This window comes from Amblyomma americanum, chromosome 6, assembly GCF_052857255.1.
Source record: "Amblyomma americanum isolate KBUSLIRL-KWMA chromosome 6, ASM5285725v1, whole genome shotgun sequence".
In the NCBI taxonomy this organism is placed as follows: Eukaryota; Metazoa; Arthropoda; class Arachnida; order Ixodida; family Ixodidae; genus Amblyomma; species Amblyomma americanum.
Window position 1 is genome coordinate 80,134,792 of NC_135502.1, and position 16,827 is coordinate 80,151,618.

At 43.1% G+C, this 16,827-nt stretch overlaps 1 protein-coding gene across 2 annotated transcripts; it reads right to left on the reverse strand.

The window, feature by feature from the left end:
• Nucleotides 1–2,208: 2,208 nt before the first annotated feature.
• On the reverse strand, nt 2,209–14,178 carry mdlc (RING finger protein mdlc). Of its 2 annotated transcripts, none has more exons than XM_077627483.1 (10): nt 14,013–14,178; nt 12,625–12,698; nt 11,891–11,986; nt 11,696–11,803; nt 11,445–11,554; nt 9,365–9,471; nt 6,785–6,968; nt 3,741–3,847; nt 3,352–3,483; nt 2,209–2,395 (listed from the first exon to the last, which is right to left on the reverse strand). In XM_077627483.1, exons 1-9 carry the CDS (start codon nt 14,131–14,133, stop codon nt 3,362–3,364), a joined length of 1,029 nt encoding a protein of 342 aa, XP_077483609.1. In that variant the 5' UTR covers nt 14,134–14,178; the 3' UTR covers nt 2,209–2,395; nt 3,352–3,361. The 2 variants fall into 2 exon arrangements, with proteins under 2 accessions (XP_077483609.1, XP_077483610.1); XM_077627484.1 differs by lacking the exon at nt 14,013–14,178 and adding an exon at nt 13,865–14,004.
• Nucleotides 14,179–16,827: the final 2,649 nt, after the last annotated feature.

Below are 16,827 nucleotides of genomic sequence, written 5' to 3' on the forward strand. Positions count from 1 at the left end.
GGTGACAGTTAAATTAATTGTCAAAGCCAACACCAATGAATGCCCACTGCTTATAGCTTCAGTACCACATTTCTGCCACAACATTGTCAATGCCAATGCATGCAACGCACATCTGTCACCACATGACTAAAGTGTCTACTGTCCCAGGGGGCCAGTTAAGCACCTTTCCTTTGCTTTGGAAGCTCCCGCTCTTCATCACTTTCCCTTTGCTAAAGGTCAAAGAAAACTGTTTTTGAGGAAAGGAAATGATGCAGTAACAGTGTCACATATCTTGGTAGACACCTCAATGCCCACTGTCCCAGGGGGCCAGTCAGTTATGCCCCTTTCCTTCGCTTTCGAAGCTCCCCCCTTTATCTTCATCCCAGGGGGCTGGCCAGTTATGTGCCTTTCCTTTGCTTTCCAATCTCTGGACCCAGTCGAAAATTGGTTTTGAGGAAGGGAAATGCAGTAACTGTGTCACATATCTTGGCAGACACTGGAATGCCCTAAGGGAAGGAGAGAGAGCTCCTGGTTGTGATATCAGGCTCAGGGCAAGGAGAGGGAAAGAGAGAAAGGTCTCAGGCTCTGCTCCAGCTGTTGCAAGGCTGTTTTCTCAGAGCAGAGTTTGCTCACTCCTACAAGGCCAGTAAAGCTTTTGCTTTAAAATATGGGACAAAATCCCAGCCCCAATCGCAATTTGGGGGGCCACTGCTCCCTCTGCATGTACACCTATGCAGAGTTCTCATACAGGTCCCTAAAAATAAGAACTAATAAATGAATATCGATTTGGTCTGAGTATAATGCAGGTAAAATACTACACTGCTGTGAGAAAGCACCACTTTACCATGCACTCTACTTGAGCTGCTTGAAGGTCTTGTACAAACCCACACACGTACTAATTAACCATCCTACATCACTTCACTTCTACATGCAGCAAGTTCACTGCAGTACAGAGAGGGAAGGGAGGAAAGCGTAACACTACATGCCAACATTTCAACAAGAGGTCTTGTCTTCATAGGGGCAGACCTAGGAGTTGATAAAGGTAGCTCTTTTGGTGAGTTGGCATGCCACGATGAAAAAACAAAGAGGACACCACATGCGCTAACTTTCGAATGACTTTTATTCAACGCACATACACGTTTTTGCACACTGCGAGAGCATGAACATATCTTCCCACAATTGCACCACACAGCGAGTGCAGTGGAAAGTAACTTGCTGTGCGACAGCATTGTGGGAAGATATGTTCATGTTCTCGCAGAGTGCAAAAACCTGTATGTGCGTTGAATAAGAATCGGTTGAAAGTTTGCACATGCAGCGTCCTTTTCGTTTCTTTCCTGTGTTTTGTGCGCTAGATTTTTTTGCCTAGTAGTAGTAGCAAGTTGGAGGTGATGGCACAGCATAAAGTGCCAAACAAAAAATTTGCTGTCGTTTAGCTTTGGTTAAACTCGGCGAAAGTGAAAGAAACCTCAGACTCTGCGTCGCTGGTTAGATGTACCACCTGAAGTACCTTCTGCTGTTTCTTCGCTGTAGCACTCTTCCGTCATTTCTCGACACGTGTTGCACATTCTTCTTCTGTCTCTTCGGCACGGCGTTTCTTCCTAGCCTCATTGAAACGTTGAAGCTTCGCTTTCCGGCACACTATCACGGCAGGATGTTCTTCCTCCTCCATCACAGAACCGGTTTCCACCCCCACCGGCTCGCCATTGGTATATATACACAGCTCTCCATTGATGTCACAGACAGTGGCTCCGCCCACTTCGTCAAGCAGAGCATCTCCATGATTGATGTGCTTGTTTACTCAAATTACTTATTATATGACGTCACCGTCCTACAGCATCGCAAGTTGTCCCAGCTCTTCAACCTTTGCCCTTACCCTTCGAGAGATTTGGGGGTGGCCCACCATCTTGGTTTGGCGTATATATAGCCACCATGGCCAACGTGACTTTGCTCCATAGTTTGACCTCTAAAGCTTTTCAAGGTCATAAACAGAACTACATTACCTTCTTTAAAACCTGGCGTAGTGAAGCATTCACTTCAAAAGTGATATTGGCTACTTACAATTATTAACATTAACATAAAATTAAAAGTTTGCAGGCAAGTGAGTACTTTGAAACCTTATCTTCTCGCAGGGCTGCGAGCATTCAGCAGGATGGTTTCCTGTTCACCGTTTTTGCAGCTACTGCTTAAACAACTGCAATGTTCACAATGCAGAATAAAATCCATGTTTCTCCACTTGATACTGCATTTATGTACAAGTATACACAGTTGTTTCAGTGGCAGCATCACTAAGCACACCTCTACTGCTCTCCACCTCGAGCCAAAGCATGTGGTCCAGAGCCAATCCAGTGATATGACCTTGAATATAGAGCTCTGCTCCACATGTGTGCACTTCAACTTCTGGACCTCAATCTGCCACCTGCACAGAAAAATAAGGTCCCAATCTGTGACCAGTGACGAAGCACTAGGATGTACATATCTGTCCAACAGCCCCTGGCACAAAGTGTACTGAAGGAATAAAGGTGCATTGACATACAATTTTCTTTTTTAAAACCGTTGTGAAAACACATGTACAGAGGTGATCACGCTTGTTTAGAGCTCTCGAGCGGTGCAGTCCGGTGGAAACAAAGCGGAATTATAAAGTAGATAGTATTGACTTTCATTGACAATACTTGCGCTGCAGAGCAGCCTAATATTCATGTGAAATGCACACGCACTAGCGCCTTGCCCTCAGCAAATCAGATGCAATAAGATTTAACTTCATTTGCTCCGCAGCACACCGCTCGAGCACTCTAGACAAGTGTGATCGACTCTGTACACACATGTTGTGAACAGGAATGAAACTGACAAGCACAGAAACAGTACATAAAATCCAACAAAGCTGTTCATCTGAGGTGCAGTAGTAAGTCAACAACCTTATTAACCAGCCTAACTTCCAAAGCAACACTGAAAAAGGCTGTATTTGTGGACAGACACAGCTCGGCAGAAATGCACCAATACTTCAGATAAGACCATTCATGACGGAAGTGTTAGCCCTCAAACCCTGTATGCATGCACAGAAAAGCAACATGCGCAAAACAGCACAAAATCGCATAAACCATTGCCTCTCCTTTGGAGACTGCATGAATTAGGTAATGGCAAAAGCAGGTAAATGTGGATGGTACTGCTAGCCCCACTAAGCCCATTGCAGCTATGCACAACTAGGCAACTTTTTGCTGCTCCACGATTGTCATTGGCATGGAAGAAGAAAAGAACAATGACCACGAGCTGTCACAAAATCTCAGCCTGCAAGTAGTACCATGCTGTTATCACGTTTCTGACAGCACATAACTTCTTAGCATTTCATGTTGGCAAGTCTTAAAGAACAAACCTCACCAGTAGCTCGTCAGTCGTCACTGTCTTTGTCTTCATCTGCCGGAGGTGCGGCATCCCTTTGCTGCTCTTCTTCCTCGCCACTTTCCTCTTCCTCACCTTCTTCTTTAGCTTTCTTTAGTCTCTGTATTATTTCTGAAATGCACACAGAAGAAGAAATCATAGGTGTGCAGCAAGTAAAAAAAAAAAGCATGAGGTATTTGCTTGAGAATTCTGAAAAAAAAAAAAAAACATGCCACCACTTCCACTACTTTTAGAACGACTTGTTGAACAAGTTCAAAAAGCCACAACACTACTACAGCTCAATGCAGCACACAAGCGGAGAGTCATATGTCAGTTTTAAGTGCCTTCACGGCAACAGAAAGATATAAAATGCCGTAATGATAATGTACCTTTAGCTGGGTTGAAAACACCATTCGTTTGCTGACTGCAGACGTAGCATCTTGTTGTCTTCTTGTAGTGCTTCAAGGCACACTTTTCACAAAAGTAGTGCTTGCACCTGCACAGCACACAAAATGTAAGGCATTGTGCTGCCAAGAATGAAATGGACCTTTAGGCAATAAAAACCTCGAAGCTGAAAACAACAACAAACAGCAACACCGCACTCTGCGCTAACTAATGCGACCTGGAAATGTTTAAGACAATTCCACTAGACTACTTCAGAACTACAGATTAAATTATTTTTAAATTCTCATGATCAGCTTTTTTTTCTTCAAGGAGTACAGACACCTAACTTTTGGCTGCATGTTTTCTTCTTTATAATGATGCGTAAGGTGTTACAATATACATGAATAACCACATGGTATTCTCTTGCAACCACTAAATAATTTATACTCAAATTTCTTTCTCGTGCTGTTTCGCTTTTGGTTTCAACAGCCGACCGATGACTGCGACATCAACGTGTGCTTATAGGTCACGTGAGGTATGGAAAAACTGCGGTGTAATCGCTGCTTTGTTGTTTTAATTCCTCACATTGCTAAAGGCAGCCTACCTCAAGAGATGGAATGGAATGCGGAGGCAGCGATTATATTGCAGTTTTTTCATGCCTCACGTGGCCTATAGCCGCACGTTGACGTCACAGTCATCATTCGGCTGTTGAAACCAAAACTGAAACAGCATGACAGAAAAAATTAATGATAAATTATTTAGCGGTCATAGGCGAATCCCACGTGGTGATTCGTTCATAGCAGTGTCTCCTGTATCATTGCAGCAAAGTAAATGTTCCGCCAAAATTAGGCGTCTATATTCCTTTAATGGCATCAAGTGGTAGCAGTACTAATCATGTACCATGGCAGTCAGTGACCAAAGCCATTTTGTGCTATGTGGACAAGTAAAATGGCATTACTGTTTGACTCCATTTCATTCTGATAAGCACAGAGTTCAGCGCACTCGAAGAACAAAAACCACACGGAGGGAAGCACTTAAAACGCATGTTGACGCCTTCAAAAGAAAAAAAGTTCAGCAACGAGGCAATCATTGTTCTAAACGGCATGCGGCTAGGCTAGCTAGCTGATATGCGTGGCTGATAGTCGCCACGGGCTCGCAGTGAACCTCCGAAAACGAAACTGTGCAGCCAGACTTGACCTTCGATGGAAGCCCGCTGATCATCAACTCAACGGCTGTTGTGCGCACACCAGAGGGGTGCGGAAGACAGTCTAATATGCATTTCAGTCCTCAGAATGAGTATCTGGGCGATTGCTTGTGCAGCAGCACATACTTTGACACGGCGCCACTTTGAAAGACCATCCAAATTAGCCGATGCTAGCCCCAGGGCATCCAAATAAACGAGATTCCGATGCCATAGACGTACGTGGCTGTTTGGCAGGACTCCAGCGGCAGTCCAAACTACCCACATTTTCAAATTAACAAACTTCATATTAACGAGGGTTTACAGCATAAGTAGAGGTTGGACTTTTTTATTTCATTTTTTGAAAATTCGGCACATTTTTTTTTGGCTTATCAGAAGAGTGCTAAGTCGTTGATCTGAAAAGAAGACATAGACAGGGTGCTGTGTGTGTCCTCTTTTTACGTCCACATCTTTGCGCTGCTTTGATTATTTTGAACCAACTTGACTGAGCTTCGTTTATTTCAAAATGCAACTTTCTTTTTTTCAGCAAATATAATTTTCTATGAACGAATTTTTGGGGTTTTACTTATGAAAAAATAAGTTAAAATTGTTTTAAAAACGGGGCTGTTATGTTCTGGTTGCAGTGCGTTGAACAAGAGGAAGAGATGTCACGTAGTCCATGTGCTGATGGCATACCATTTATGCATGGTTCCACGTTGACGTTTTCTTGTTACGATTCCAAAAGTTGTTAGTGTTTTTCCATGCAGTGAACGAACCTACTTAACCAAGTAACAGCCCTAAGCCTTGATAAGTATGAGCACATGGCATGCTACGCTAGCAGACAGCGTTTGGCTAGAAAGTAGAGCCTCCCGATATACCAAGGCAAGTCTTAGTTTGCAGATCAATGCCTCAAAACTCACCATCCCAGTGCTATTAAATTCCAAAGATGCCATTGTTTTGCGGCACTCCTGGTCCCAACACTTCCTAAATTTTCACCTGTATACCTACCGTAGCTGGTACTGAACAGGCAGCTATTTGTGACATGCATGTCAGGAATACTGACCTTTCTTGGGTAAAGCCGAATTTCAAAAATTGAGTTTGGCATACTTTATTCGTTTTTCGGTATGTTCCGAAAAGTCCAACCCTAAGGTATATGCTAGGCAAGGCCTAAAGAAATGAGATACTGGTATCATCACCACCGGCTCTTCTCACATGCTAGCTGCATTGAAGTCAGTAATTTTTTTGGTTGCAAGCCTCTGAGGCTATACTCGGGGATAACTTCTTTTGGCAATGCAGAGGCTAGGCAGTAAAGGAAGAGAGACGGGCCTTTATCCCCATGTTGTGGGGGATGAGTTTTTTGTTATTCCGGAAAGGGGTACAGAGAGGTGAAAGGGGGTGAGTTGGAGACACGGTGCGGGATCGCTATGACTGAGAAGCCCACTCCCCTGCCTAGCCTCAGCTGCATTCACAAAAGGTGATCACAGAACCCTTTTAGTTACTGACATCACGAGTTTCAATCGCATGGTGATACAAAAATGCTCTCCATTTTTAAATTGAATTTTCTCAGCAACCAATGCGTCTCTTGCTGCCAAACAAAAATCAACTTGTAACACACCAGGAGTCAATCAATTTTTACAACAAAAAAATGGATGGAGTTATCCTCTCTGTCCCTTCAATTGCTTAATGAGGCTCAGTTTGAATGATATTAAGAACATGAGTAACAAAACCGTTGAGCACCATTTAACAGCTCTATGGCACACGCATGATGCTTAAGATGTCTTCACAAGCACAGGCTCCACAAGCAGGCTAGCAGAATCCAAATTGCCAGAGGCACAGTAACATCAGCCTCGTGATGGAAAAGTTACTAACTTGGTGACAACGGGGTCCACAAAGGACTTCCTGCAAAGAAGGCACTTGAAAGGTAGGTCCTCCTCATCAGAGCTGATTTCATAGCGGCTAGTGTCCTCCTCTCGGTACTGGTTTCGTTCCATCTCCAGTTCCAGCTGCCAGCCATGCTTGTAGTCAGATCGGTCGTGCATAAACTTGCAGCTGTCTAAAGTAAAAGAAACAAGAGAGGTCAGGCTTTATGTTTAGGCAATCAAAACAAAACAGGACCTGTAAATTGATCACCATTCAAGTTAACAATGCAGCTACACAAAGTTTCTAGTGAAAAGTACACCATTAGTCTATGAAAACAGGCTGCTGTCACATGCCTATATGCCTCAACATGTTAGCTGTGTTTTTTTGTCATTCTCATACAGTCATGCTCTGTAGCAATCTGGCCTCTTTCACATTATCCGCAGTCAGTCACACCACGCACGCCAGCCACTGTTGGTAAAAGCAGAGGACTGCTAATTGCATAGATGCTTTTCATGTTCCCAAAAAGGTTATTATATTCGCCAGGGGTCCTTAAACTGGGTCCTGGAGATCCCTTGGGTTTCCCAGAGTGCTTTTCAAGTTTGTGGAGCACGTAAATCCATGCATGCCTCAATCCTAGCTTTTCCTTTACCCACTTTATTTAGGACTAACCATACAGATGTCACTAACAGCAAACCGTGTCCCCCTCCAGCCAGTCAACAGCCAGCCAATACTAACTGATTAGGGGAAAATTTTTTTTGAGCGCCTGTGTGTCTATATCCACTTCTTTGAATATATGTTAGGCATGAAGGACGGAAGTCAAGATATGTGGGTTCCTCAGAAACTTTAGGTATTCCATAAGGTAAAAATGTTGAGAACACCTGCTCAACAAGATATCAAAAGCAAGCTTTTCATAAAAAGCACTATGTCAGCATAAAAACATTGCAAAACTAGCACGGGCAGCCTTGCATGAAGAGGGGCACTTTATATCACGTAGAACCTGCTATTAAATAATATCTCCATTAGTGGAAATGTGAGAAAGTGGTTAGTCAAAAAGTTGCAAAGCTCCAAAAGAGGAATTTAATGTCAGAGTACTACCAAAATAATGCTTAAAGCAGCATACAATGTAGTCAGGAAAAAATCCCAAACTGTGGTAGGTTTTTACCAAGGGATTGGTCAATTTGACGAAATACAGCTTTGTAAGCATATGGTTGCATTCACACAAATGTTGACTTTGAGTGCTCACTCTTTATAACGAAGCATATTTTACAAACACCTCATCTTCATCACATATGAGCTTCTACGTGCACAAATGCATTGCATGTTTATATAATACATAGGCACAATTCAGTAGTGTTTGCATCATGAGTAGTGTTTCCATAAGTACTCAGCTTACATACAAGAAAAAATAATAGAACCTTCTGTTCCAAGTTGATTTCATAATCTTGCTCATTTACATGTCATTTAGCATATAAAATACAAATAAAAATTCCCCCCTTTTTTTTCATACCATTCAGCTTTAAGCTAAATGACAATACTTAGAATCGAAACAAATTTAGTTTACATTTTTCAACCTGACTTTTTCCTGAAACACTATTGCCAAATGACAGAGTATGGAAGTAGGGCACTTGAAACTGCACTGGCTAAATTTTCATAAGTGTAACTTATAAATATAAAATAATGCAGAATAATTACTGAACAATGATGCATGTGTTCAAAGCTTACACACTGCACCACAAGTGACTCAGAATTACCTGCCACTGTAGCAAATAAATTTGTTGGTGTTTACCAAGTCGACACACACCAAGAACATTACGTCCAATGCTAGGAAGCAGCAAAAAGACTGCACACACAGGAAAGAAAAACAAAAACAAAAATGAGGACACCAACACTACTCTCAATTGCAACGAAACAAAATGTTTAGATGTCCTAGACAATCTCAACAAAGCACCAGTGTGTGAGAGCCCACAAATATGAGATGAAATCAGTCACAGGCAGCCTCGTTTTCTCTCAACAGTTTTTACTTTGGCAAGCAGAGCTTGAGCAATTTCAACAATCCCTCTTTCTTCTGATCATCCACTGTAAAACACCTCACCTGTCTCTTTTTTTTCTTTGGTGACCATGACAGAGGGGCCGTGGTAAAACTCAGTGCTGCTAACTGCACTCCCTGCCACCATTTCGCATTATATTTTATTTCCAGCCACTGACACTTAACACACCTACCAGTCACTGATAGTGTCACTGCACTCCATTCAACATGCAATGGACGAGTTTGGTAATAACTTTCTCAAAAGACAACAAACTGCTTAAAAGACAATAGATTTTCACATGTCAAAGTATTGCGCTGGGCTACGATGCATGCCACTTGAAGTTCCTGCATGTGAAACAGAATCTCAGTACAAGGACAGAGCGTCAGTCCTGTCTTTTGTGTGCCTTCTGTGTCCCCGTTTCTTGCGCCATTACCAGTTTTTCTTTCAACAAGGACAGCTTTTGCATTTGACCTCCACTAAAGTGCGGCTCACGAGGCCACTATCACTGGAAGTGAAATACAATGTTAACCAATGTTAACCATAAACCTCTATGGAAGGTTACCTCCAAAACCACAGAACCCTGTTTCCTTGTAGTCCTTGCAAATGTCGGGCTGGTAATCCCATCGGACAGTGGAACGGATATGTTCAGGAGCTCTTATGGGGCCTTTCCTGCAAACAATGAACAAACATCTTCATGAGCTGCTCTGGCAACATCCACAAAGGAAAAAAGAGCTACTGAGAGTAGACTGATCAGGCTGGAAAAGCAAATGCAGGCATCACCACCGCGAGCCATTTCTCACGAGCAAACTGCGGTGGTACAGATGTCGTTTTTTTTTTTTTTTTGCTGTCGTTCAGGCACGTAGCCAGAAATTTTCTTCGAGAGGGGCCCGAGGAATTTGTATAGGGCGAAGCCCGAGAAGGGGAGCAGGGCCCATGTCTAACAAGAACACTGCTGGGGGGGGGGGGCCTCGTACCCTCCATTGGATACGTGCCTGATGTCGTTGCAGATCTCTGAACCTATCCTACACTGCCATTCTCTTGCAGCCAGTGATCACAGAATCCCTTTCAGCATCAACATCACAGGTTTGAATCAAGGGGTGGGAAAAAAATGTTCCATTTCTAAATCCAATTTTCTCGGCAATAAATGCGTATTTTGCTGCTGAACAAGCGTCAACATAGACACAAAGAAAAAAATTTATTTTAGAGAACAAAAATTGGATGAAGTTGTCTTCAGTACCTCTTTAAATTTAAGTCTTGATGAACAAAAGTAAGCGCATTGGCTGGTTGAACCTGTCCGACATGAAATCATAACAATGAGAGTGTAGAATGCAAACAACTTCCCAGAAAGCCAGATAACAACACAATGAAAAGGCACCGCCTCGTCTCCTTCATTTGGATAATTTTACCCTCCTTTCATCAAGAAAGGAACTCCTCCGGCACCGCACACATGCTCTCATCCCTCCGTGTGCGGTAACCCTCCCCCGCGGTCTTACCCGTGCAGTGGAGGTTGTGCTTAGGAGGATCCGGGTCGGGGTTGCCCACACACCAGCCATTACTCGGAAGTGGCCTCAGTACCGAGAATTGTTTCCTCGGCCAGGGTGTCCGGTATGTAAACACGAGGACATTGAGGCCGACATTCATCACTTACTGTGGGACTGCCCAGCTCTCAAGCCTACAAGGATCCGGCACCTGATGGTAGCAGGTCTTTCACCAAGCAACCCTTCTTCATACATTGCCTGGACGCAGGGACCGTACCATCGTCCTCTACTGGACTTCATCAAATCAGCTAACCTTTTTCCATTCATTTAGATCATTCATCACACCTTCAACCATCATTGATGCCCTGGGGCAATAAATTTCGCTTTCAAAAAAAAAAAAAGGCAGAGAACCTAAACAAACCATGAGAGTGTAGAGTGTACACAACTTCCCAGAAAGGCAGATAGCAATATAATGAAAAGGCAGAGAACCTAACCAAATTAGGATCTGGTTTGATACACCTACCCTATTCTGCAAAGCAAAGTTGCAAAGCAGGCAGAGAGAAAAGAAAAGAAAGGAAGCACATATTGTTCGCAGGCGCACCCAAAACCTGACTTGCACCATCAAAGGCACTCAGACTAGCAGCTTGCCTTGAGAAACCACAACAGCGTTCACAGAACTGGCTGTGAGACACTTACATTTAAGCAGCCTCTCTGAAACACTGTAAGGGATCTAAATCTAAGCAGCCTGTCTGAAAGACTGTAGGGGATCTAAATATAACGCCCACTAACCTTGCAGTACAAACTGACCTAAAAGATAAATGAAGCTGCACATTTCTTTGCACAAAAGCAGTGACCAAGTAGTGAGCCATCTAGACAAAAAGTGTTCCCTTGCCAGTGAACACTGCTCTGAGCAGAACTTCCCACCTCCCGGGCATGGGAGAACATTTATATCAAGCTCATTCACAGTGTGTTACAAATCAACCTACACCAACTACTTACACCACTGTCAAGGATGAAAAGTAATATAGCTTTAAAGTTAAGAATATTTTTAACCTGCACTGCTCTTATTTTCCATTCCCTAAAAAATATCCAAAAAATATGCAAAATGTGCAAAAAGTCACACCGGAACAGACTGATCAGAGTTTACGGACCGTTTCCACTCACCTAACCATGCCACTCGATGCATTCCCTTGTGCTGTGTCCTTCTTAGTTATGTATTGTGTATAATTGTTCATTCCCCGATAAACTTTGTCATCTGGTTTCCCCTTGAGTTCCTGGAAAAAGTACGAGATTATGGCACCACACAATATTCAAATCACTGATCACACTGCAGCACAGACGAATGCAGTCATTAATGACAACTGCTTAAGTGGCATGACAATTGCAATTCCGCTACCAGTTTATGAATTCCTTACCTTGTTTATTTGTTGTGCCCGTTCAAATATGGTTTGAGCATCCTTGCTTTTCTCTGTGTCAATTTCAAGGACAGCAGTTGCACCCATGTCCTTGGGTCCTTCCATTTCCTTGAATGCAAAATGTCCACACAGCACTTATGTAAATGTCATCACAAACAAGGAGTAAACTCAGGCGACTTGGTTACCATAACTTACTGTGGTTCTTCTAGACTTGTAGGAAACTCCGACAGTGCCGGTCTCATCATCACTGTCGCTGTGAGCCGTGTAAGTATTCGTTTTTTTCGTCGATGTCTGCAACATAAAGGAAGAACGTGTGCCACAGAGACGTTGCTATGAATGAAGATAAATCAAGCATTTACACTGCCGAGCATAGCAAAAGTGGCTTCAATGTTCCACGACTTACCTTACTCATATTGTGAGCCACATGCTATTTGTAAGCTTCAAAAGCAACATCCTTATGCTTAATGAAGCCTTAGAAACAAAGCATTTAAGGCAATATCATTTCAACTTACAACCAGCTTAATCCTTTTTAGCTACAGAGAGACTCAACTTTTCACTCACTTCCTTTCTTGTTTTGTATTATTTACAACATTGCTAATACTGAATCTACATTTGCCACATTTTGCAGTGATATATTTCTAGTAGGTGACAAAGGCAACCAGCTTTCTGGCAAAAAAAAATAGGTACTAGAAGAATGTTTTTTTATGGAAATAAATCATAGAAATTCAAAAGCACTAATACTAGCATTTAACACTTACTTCGCACTGCTTCACTGCATTCATTAATGTAGTCTACAACACTACTCATTCACCTATCTTTTTGCGCATTGCGGCATAATACATCATAACTTCTCTCTGCTACAAAGCAATCAACGAACTTCCATCGCCAGCACCTTTTGTGCATTTGTGACGAGAATATGCAATACTTGCCCCCTGTATCATTGGGTTAAGATTGTCTGTCTTCTTCTCCTTCTTAACAACTTTTGTTTCATCTTCACTGCTGCCTGAAAATAAGAACAAGGATACTCATTTCACAGGTCATACGATCCAAGAGCCATTACTGCACTCGCTGGAGCTAAGCTGACATAAATGCAAAAAAATTTAGTTACACCTTTTCCACAGTAATTAAAAGTGTGAATTTTTTAAAGCAAGCATTCACGAACATATGAGTACTAAAGAGTACCCACAGGCATCGATGAAGTGAATGCTGCTTCATCATGCCTTCCTTGTTTGTAAAATATTTGGCGTATGCATGTATCTATATGTTACTGCGTGCGCTCACTGTGATGCCTTCAGAAAGCTATTTCAGTTCTCTTAATAAAAAAAAGGAACTGCAAGCACTGGCCTGATCGTTGACATTCCATGCAGTGCTAAGCCTCCTGTGGGTTGTTGCCTCCAACAAAAGCAATGAGTGGCTATTAGATAGGCACCATTGCGTATGCAAACAGAACAGCAAGCTCAGCAGATAAAGGTCGTTGCACACGCAAGACTCTTGTAACGTGTTATGAAACCAAAGCAGGTTACGCGACACACTTGTGAAAAATAAGTGCAAGTTGCAAGAAAATCTCATCTCATTATGGTTAAGGGCAAGTTACTCCTGAGAAAAAAAAAAATTGAACTTCCCTCTCATTTCCAAGCCCTAACTACCTTCGATGCTCGGTGGACGACACAAAAAGTGCACCAAGATTCGACATAAAGAACACTTCGAAACATTCTCTGGTAATCTGACCCAAGTGTCATGCAGCGCCTTAACTGTGGCACGAGTCGAAATCGGTCCGCATCCTACATTGCTGAAACTTAGTCAACATGTAAAAATACTGCACAAATGTACGTGGTGATCTACAACTTTAAATCGTTGCGGGAAGCGGTTCGCTAAGCAGCTTTTCCACCTTTCGTGTAACTCAGTCATTGCGCTTTGAACAAATCTAACACGAGATGCATCAACAAAATTTTTGGCCCCTGTTGCTTGCGAGACGTAAGTGCTCATGAGCGCGATAGCACATTTTTAGCTAAAGCTTACTCATATTATTTATTACGCAACTAATCATACAAAGAAAAGCATCATTTCGCAGATGCTGTCACAGAATCGGTCAGCAACGACATTTAATTTTACATGTAAAGCAATAACGCAGAACTGCGCGCAATCTTGTTGTTTAAGAAAAGCACGTACTGTAGTGCCCTATAATTGCCAGGGCAGGCGATTCAATTAATTTCTTCAAAGGAGGCAACGAGATCATTGAAATGAAAGTTTTGCGGCCCGTGGTTCCGAGTGCACTGACATCTCACAATTAACGCAGAAATAAGGGTCGCAAAGCTACCGTCTTCACTGCTTCCTCTTCTCTTTCTCTGATTTCCTTTCCTGAAGTTCGGCCTCTTAATGAATGTGCACACTGGTTTTTCTGATTTCTCGGAAGTTTCGGTGCTCGCGAACGACGCCATGGGAGCAGTAAATACCAGAGCGGATTGGCTTCGGTTCACGCTTCCTTTGGCCACTTTGGCTACTTCGGCTTTTCTAACACATGGTTTCCAACTCAAAGTGAACAAGGGAGGGGAAAAACAAAAACCTCATGATGCTTGCCTACGTTTCGACAAGAAGACTTGTCTTCGTTTGGGCAAAGCGTTCATCATTGGCGGGATTTAAATAAGGCCTTCACTCCCAGGAGGAAAGACCTGTGAGAAGAGGATGAAGTGAAGTGGGAAGGGTGTTGAGATGGGGAGGGTTAAATAGTCCAGCCATGATGGCTGCTAAACAGATTTAACCGGTTGATCTAAAAGATTTTTGCCAGCCCCGGCATCTCGCTTCGCATTTTGACGATCCCATTTTAAACACATTCATATCCCTGCTTCCTTCGCATGGCCGAAATTATTCCGGAGCCCTCCACTACGGCACCTCTTTTTTCCTTTCTTCTTTCACTCCCTCCTTTATCCCTTCCCTTACGGCGCGGTTCAGGTGTCCAAAGATATATGAGACAGATACTGCGCCATTTCCTTTACCCAAAAACCAATTTTTATTATTATCATCATCACTCACACTTTCGTAATTTCGTAACGCATGAAAATAGAATTATTTTGTTTGTCGCAAACGATTCCTGAGACATCGAAGAGTGTAATAAATCTCTCGTTTTTTTTTTCTCCTACACGTGCGGTACTATGTTAGTTATTTTTGTAAGAAGCGTCTCCATGTAACTATGCATGCATAGGTACATGAGCATCCAAAAAAAAGAAGTAATAGCGTCATCATACAGAACAGGGCTTTGTGAACATGCTGGCACAAACAAATTTGCGCACTCTCTACTCAATTATTTAAGACCTTGAGGTGACTTGACGAAGGTGTTAATTATAATTACCAAAGAACTGCACCACGTATAGCTAAAAATAAAACGCATTACTGAAACTAGCTATAGCGCAGCAGTTTCATATTTGCACCAAATTTAGTTACATATCGCATGCATAAATAACGAAAACACTTTTCATTGCCGCGTCCCCTCCGAATCTCGCCACGTTTCTGTTAGTAGCACGCCTGCAGCTACTTATTTCTAAACAAGCTTCGCGATCATGGACTACATCATGAAACATGACACATGCATGTTGCAATGAAAAGCATGTGGCTTTTACCACACTTCAGGTACTCTATTCTAAGCACGCCAACGTGACCGCGCAAGAACTTGCCAGACTTCTTTCTATTCGAATCAAATAATTACGTCGGTCATAACGAAAAACACTTTTAATAAAAGTAAATATTAAATGTCATAAAACGCGCCACTAAAACATACTGTGCTATGAAAAAACAACGCATTCCTTGGGGCGAGTGAACCTGCCGGCGCCCCGAGCACACCGGCTCAAGGTGATAAATACGTGTGCAGCTACATATCTGTCTTGCGCAGTTATAAGCGCACTATGCTGATGTTCAAGTGAATGGACGCAGTAACTTGCATGCTATTAAGTACACTGAGTGGCAGTGTGGATCGACTCCCAGACTTTGCGCTTTACTACCGCAGCCCATTCCCTGTTAGCCAGTTTTCTAATGCGGTATTTATCTGCGAGAAACCTATCGAAGCTAATTTAAATTTCCTTTTATGCTTAGTAAGGCATGTTGCCGGGCTAGTTGGTTTAGCATTTTGAAACTAGGAAAGTACACCTTGGCGCAAATAAATTCACACAGGCACAACAGACAAGGAGAACGGACAGGCGTCTTCCTTGTCTGTTTTGTCTGTGTGAATTTATTTGCGCGAAGGTGTATTTTCCTAGCTTCAAAATTCCTTTTCTGCTACTACGCGGACCCAAGAGTGACGCAGCTGGTCAATACATGCTGCTTCTGCAGTGCGCGGGCATGATGCTGCTGCCGGTAGCTGTGGTAGGCACGGGCAGGCCGAACCTTTTTGCCTACCATGCGAAAGTCGCTGCTGACATCAGCGCCACCACATTACTTCAGTGCCGGAATGTACCCGAGATTCTACGTCTCCTCTGGATATGCTGATTCCTGCTGGTTGCAAGGTTTGAAATTTGTGGATTAGGTAGTACGCCTCCATGCATTTTCTATCCCCTGCAGAGTTCAAGCCTGATTGAAGAATGAATATATCTTTAGTTCGTCGAAGTTCTGACCACGTCCACGTCGATTAAAATGTTCCGACACTGCCTTCTGTGCGTTCTTTGCTGTGTCGGCTCGGTGGCCATTTAGTCTGGCGCTCATCGATTGCCGGGTTTCTCCGATGTATTGTTTCACAAGAGGAACATTCAAGCATGCAGGTAACATTAGACGACGCGCAGTTAGAGCTAGTCTCTATATCAAAGATGGAGTCGCTGCCATGCTTCTAATAGTAGTGCCGCTTTGTAAATCTTGCATGTCTTGTATCTAGGCCGAGAGCATGAGCTAGCTTACTGTTGGAGGGGGGTTCTTACCCTGGCGTGTACAAGGCGATTTCCCAGGTTTGACTGATTTGGTTTATGGGGGTTAACCTCCCAAAGCGACTCCAGCTGTGCAGTGAGCGCTCGGAAATTTCGACTATCCGGGGTTCTTTAACGTGCACTGACATCGCACAGAACACGGGCCTCAAGAACTTCACCTCCATCGAAATTCGACCGCCGCGGCCGGGATCGAACCCGCGTCGTTGGGTCAGCAGCCGAGCGCGTAAC

Bases quoted from the DNA above. Each gene is read 5' to 3' on its own strand.
- mdlc (XM_077627483.1), bottom strand. From the start codon at position 14,133: ATGGCGTCGTTCGCGAGCACCGAAACTTCCGAGAAATCAGAAAAACCA. The intron at 11,555-11,695 runs GTAAGGAATTCA...TACTTTTTCCAG, and splicing joins GGGCACAACAAATAAACAAG to GAACTCAAGGGGAAACCAGA. The intron at 6,969-9,364 runs GTAACCTTCCAT...CTTTTACTTTAG, and splicing joins AGGGTTCTGTGGTTTTGGAG to ACAGCTGCAAGTTTATGCAC.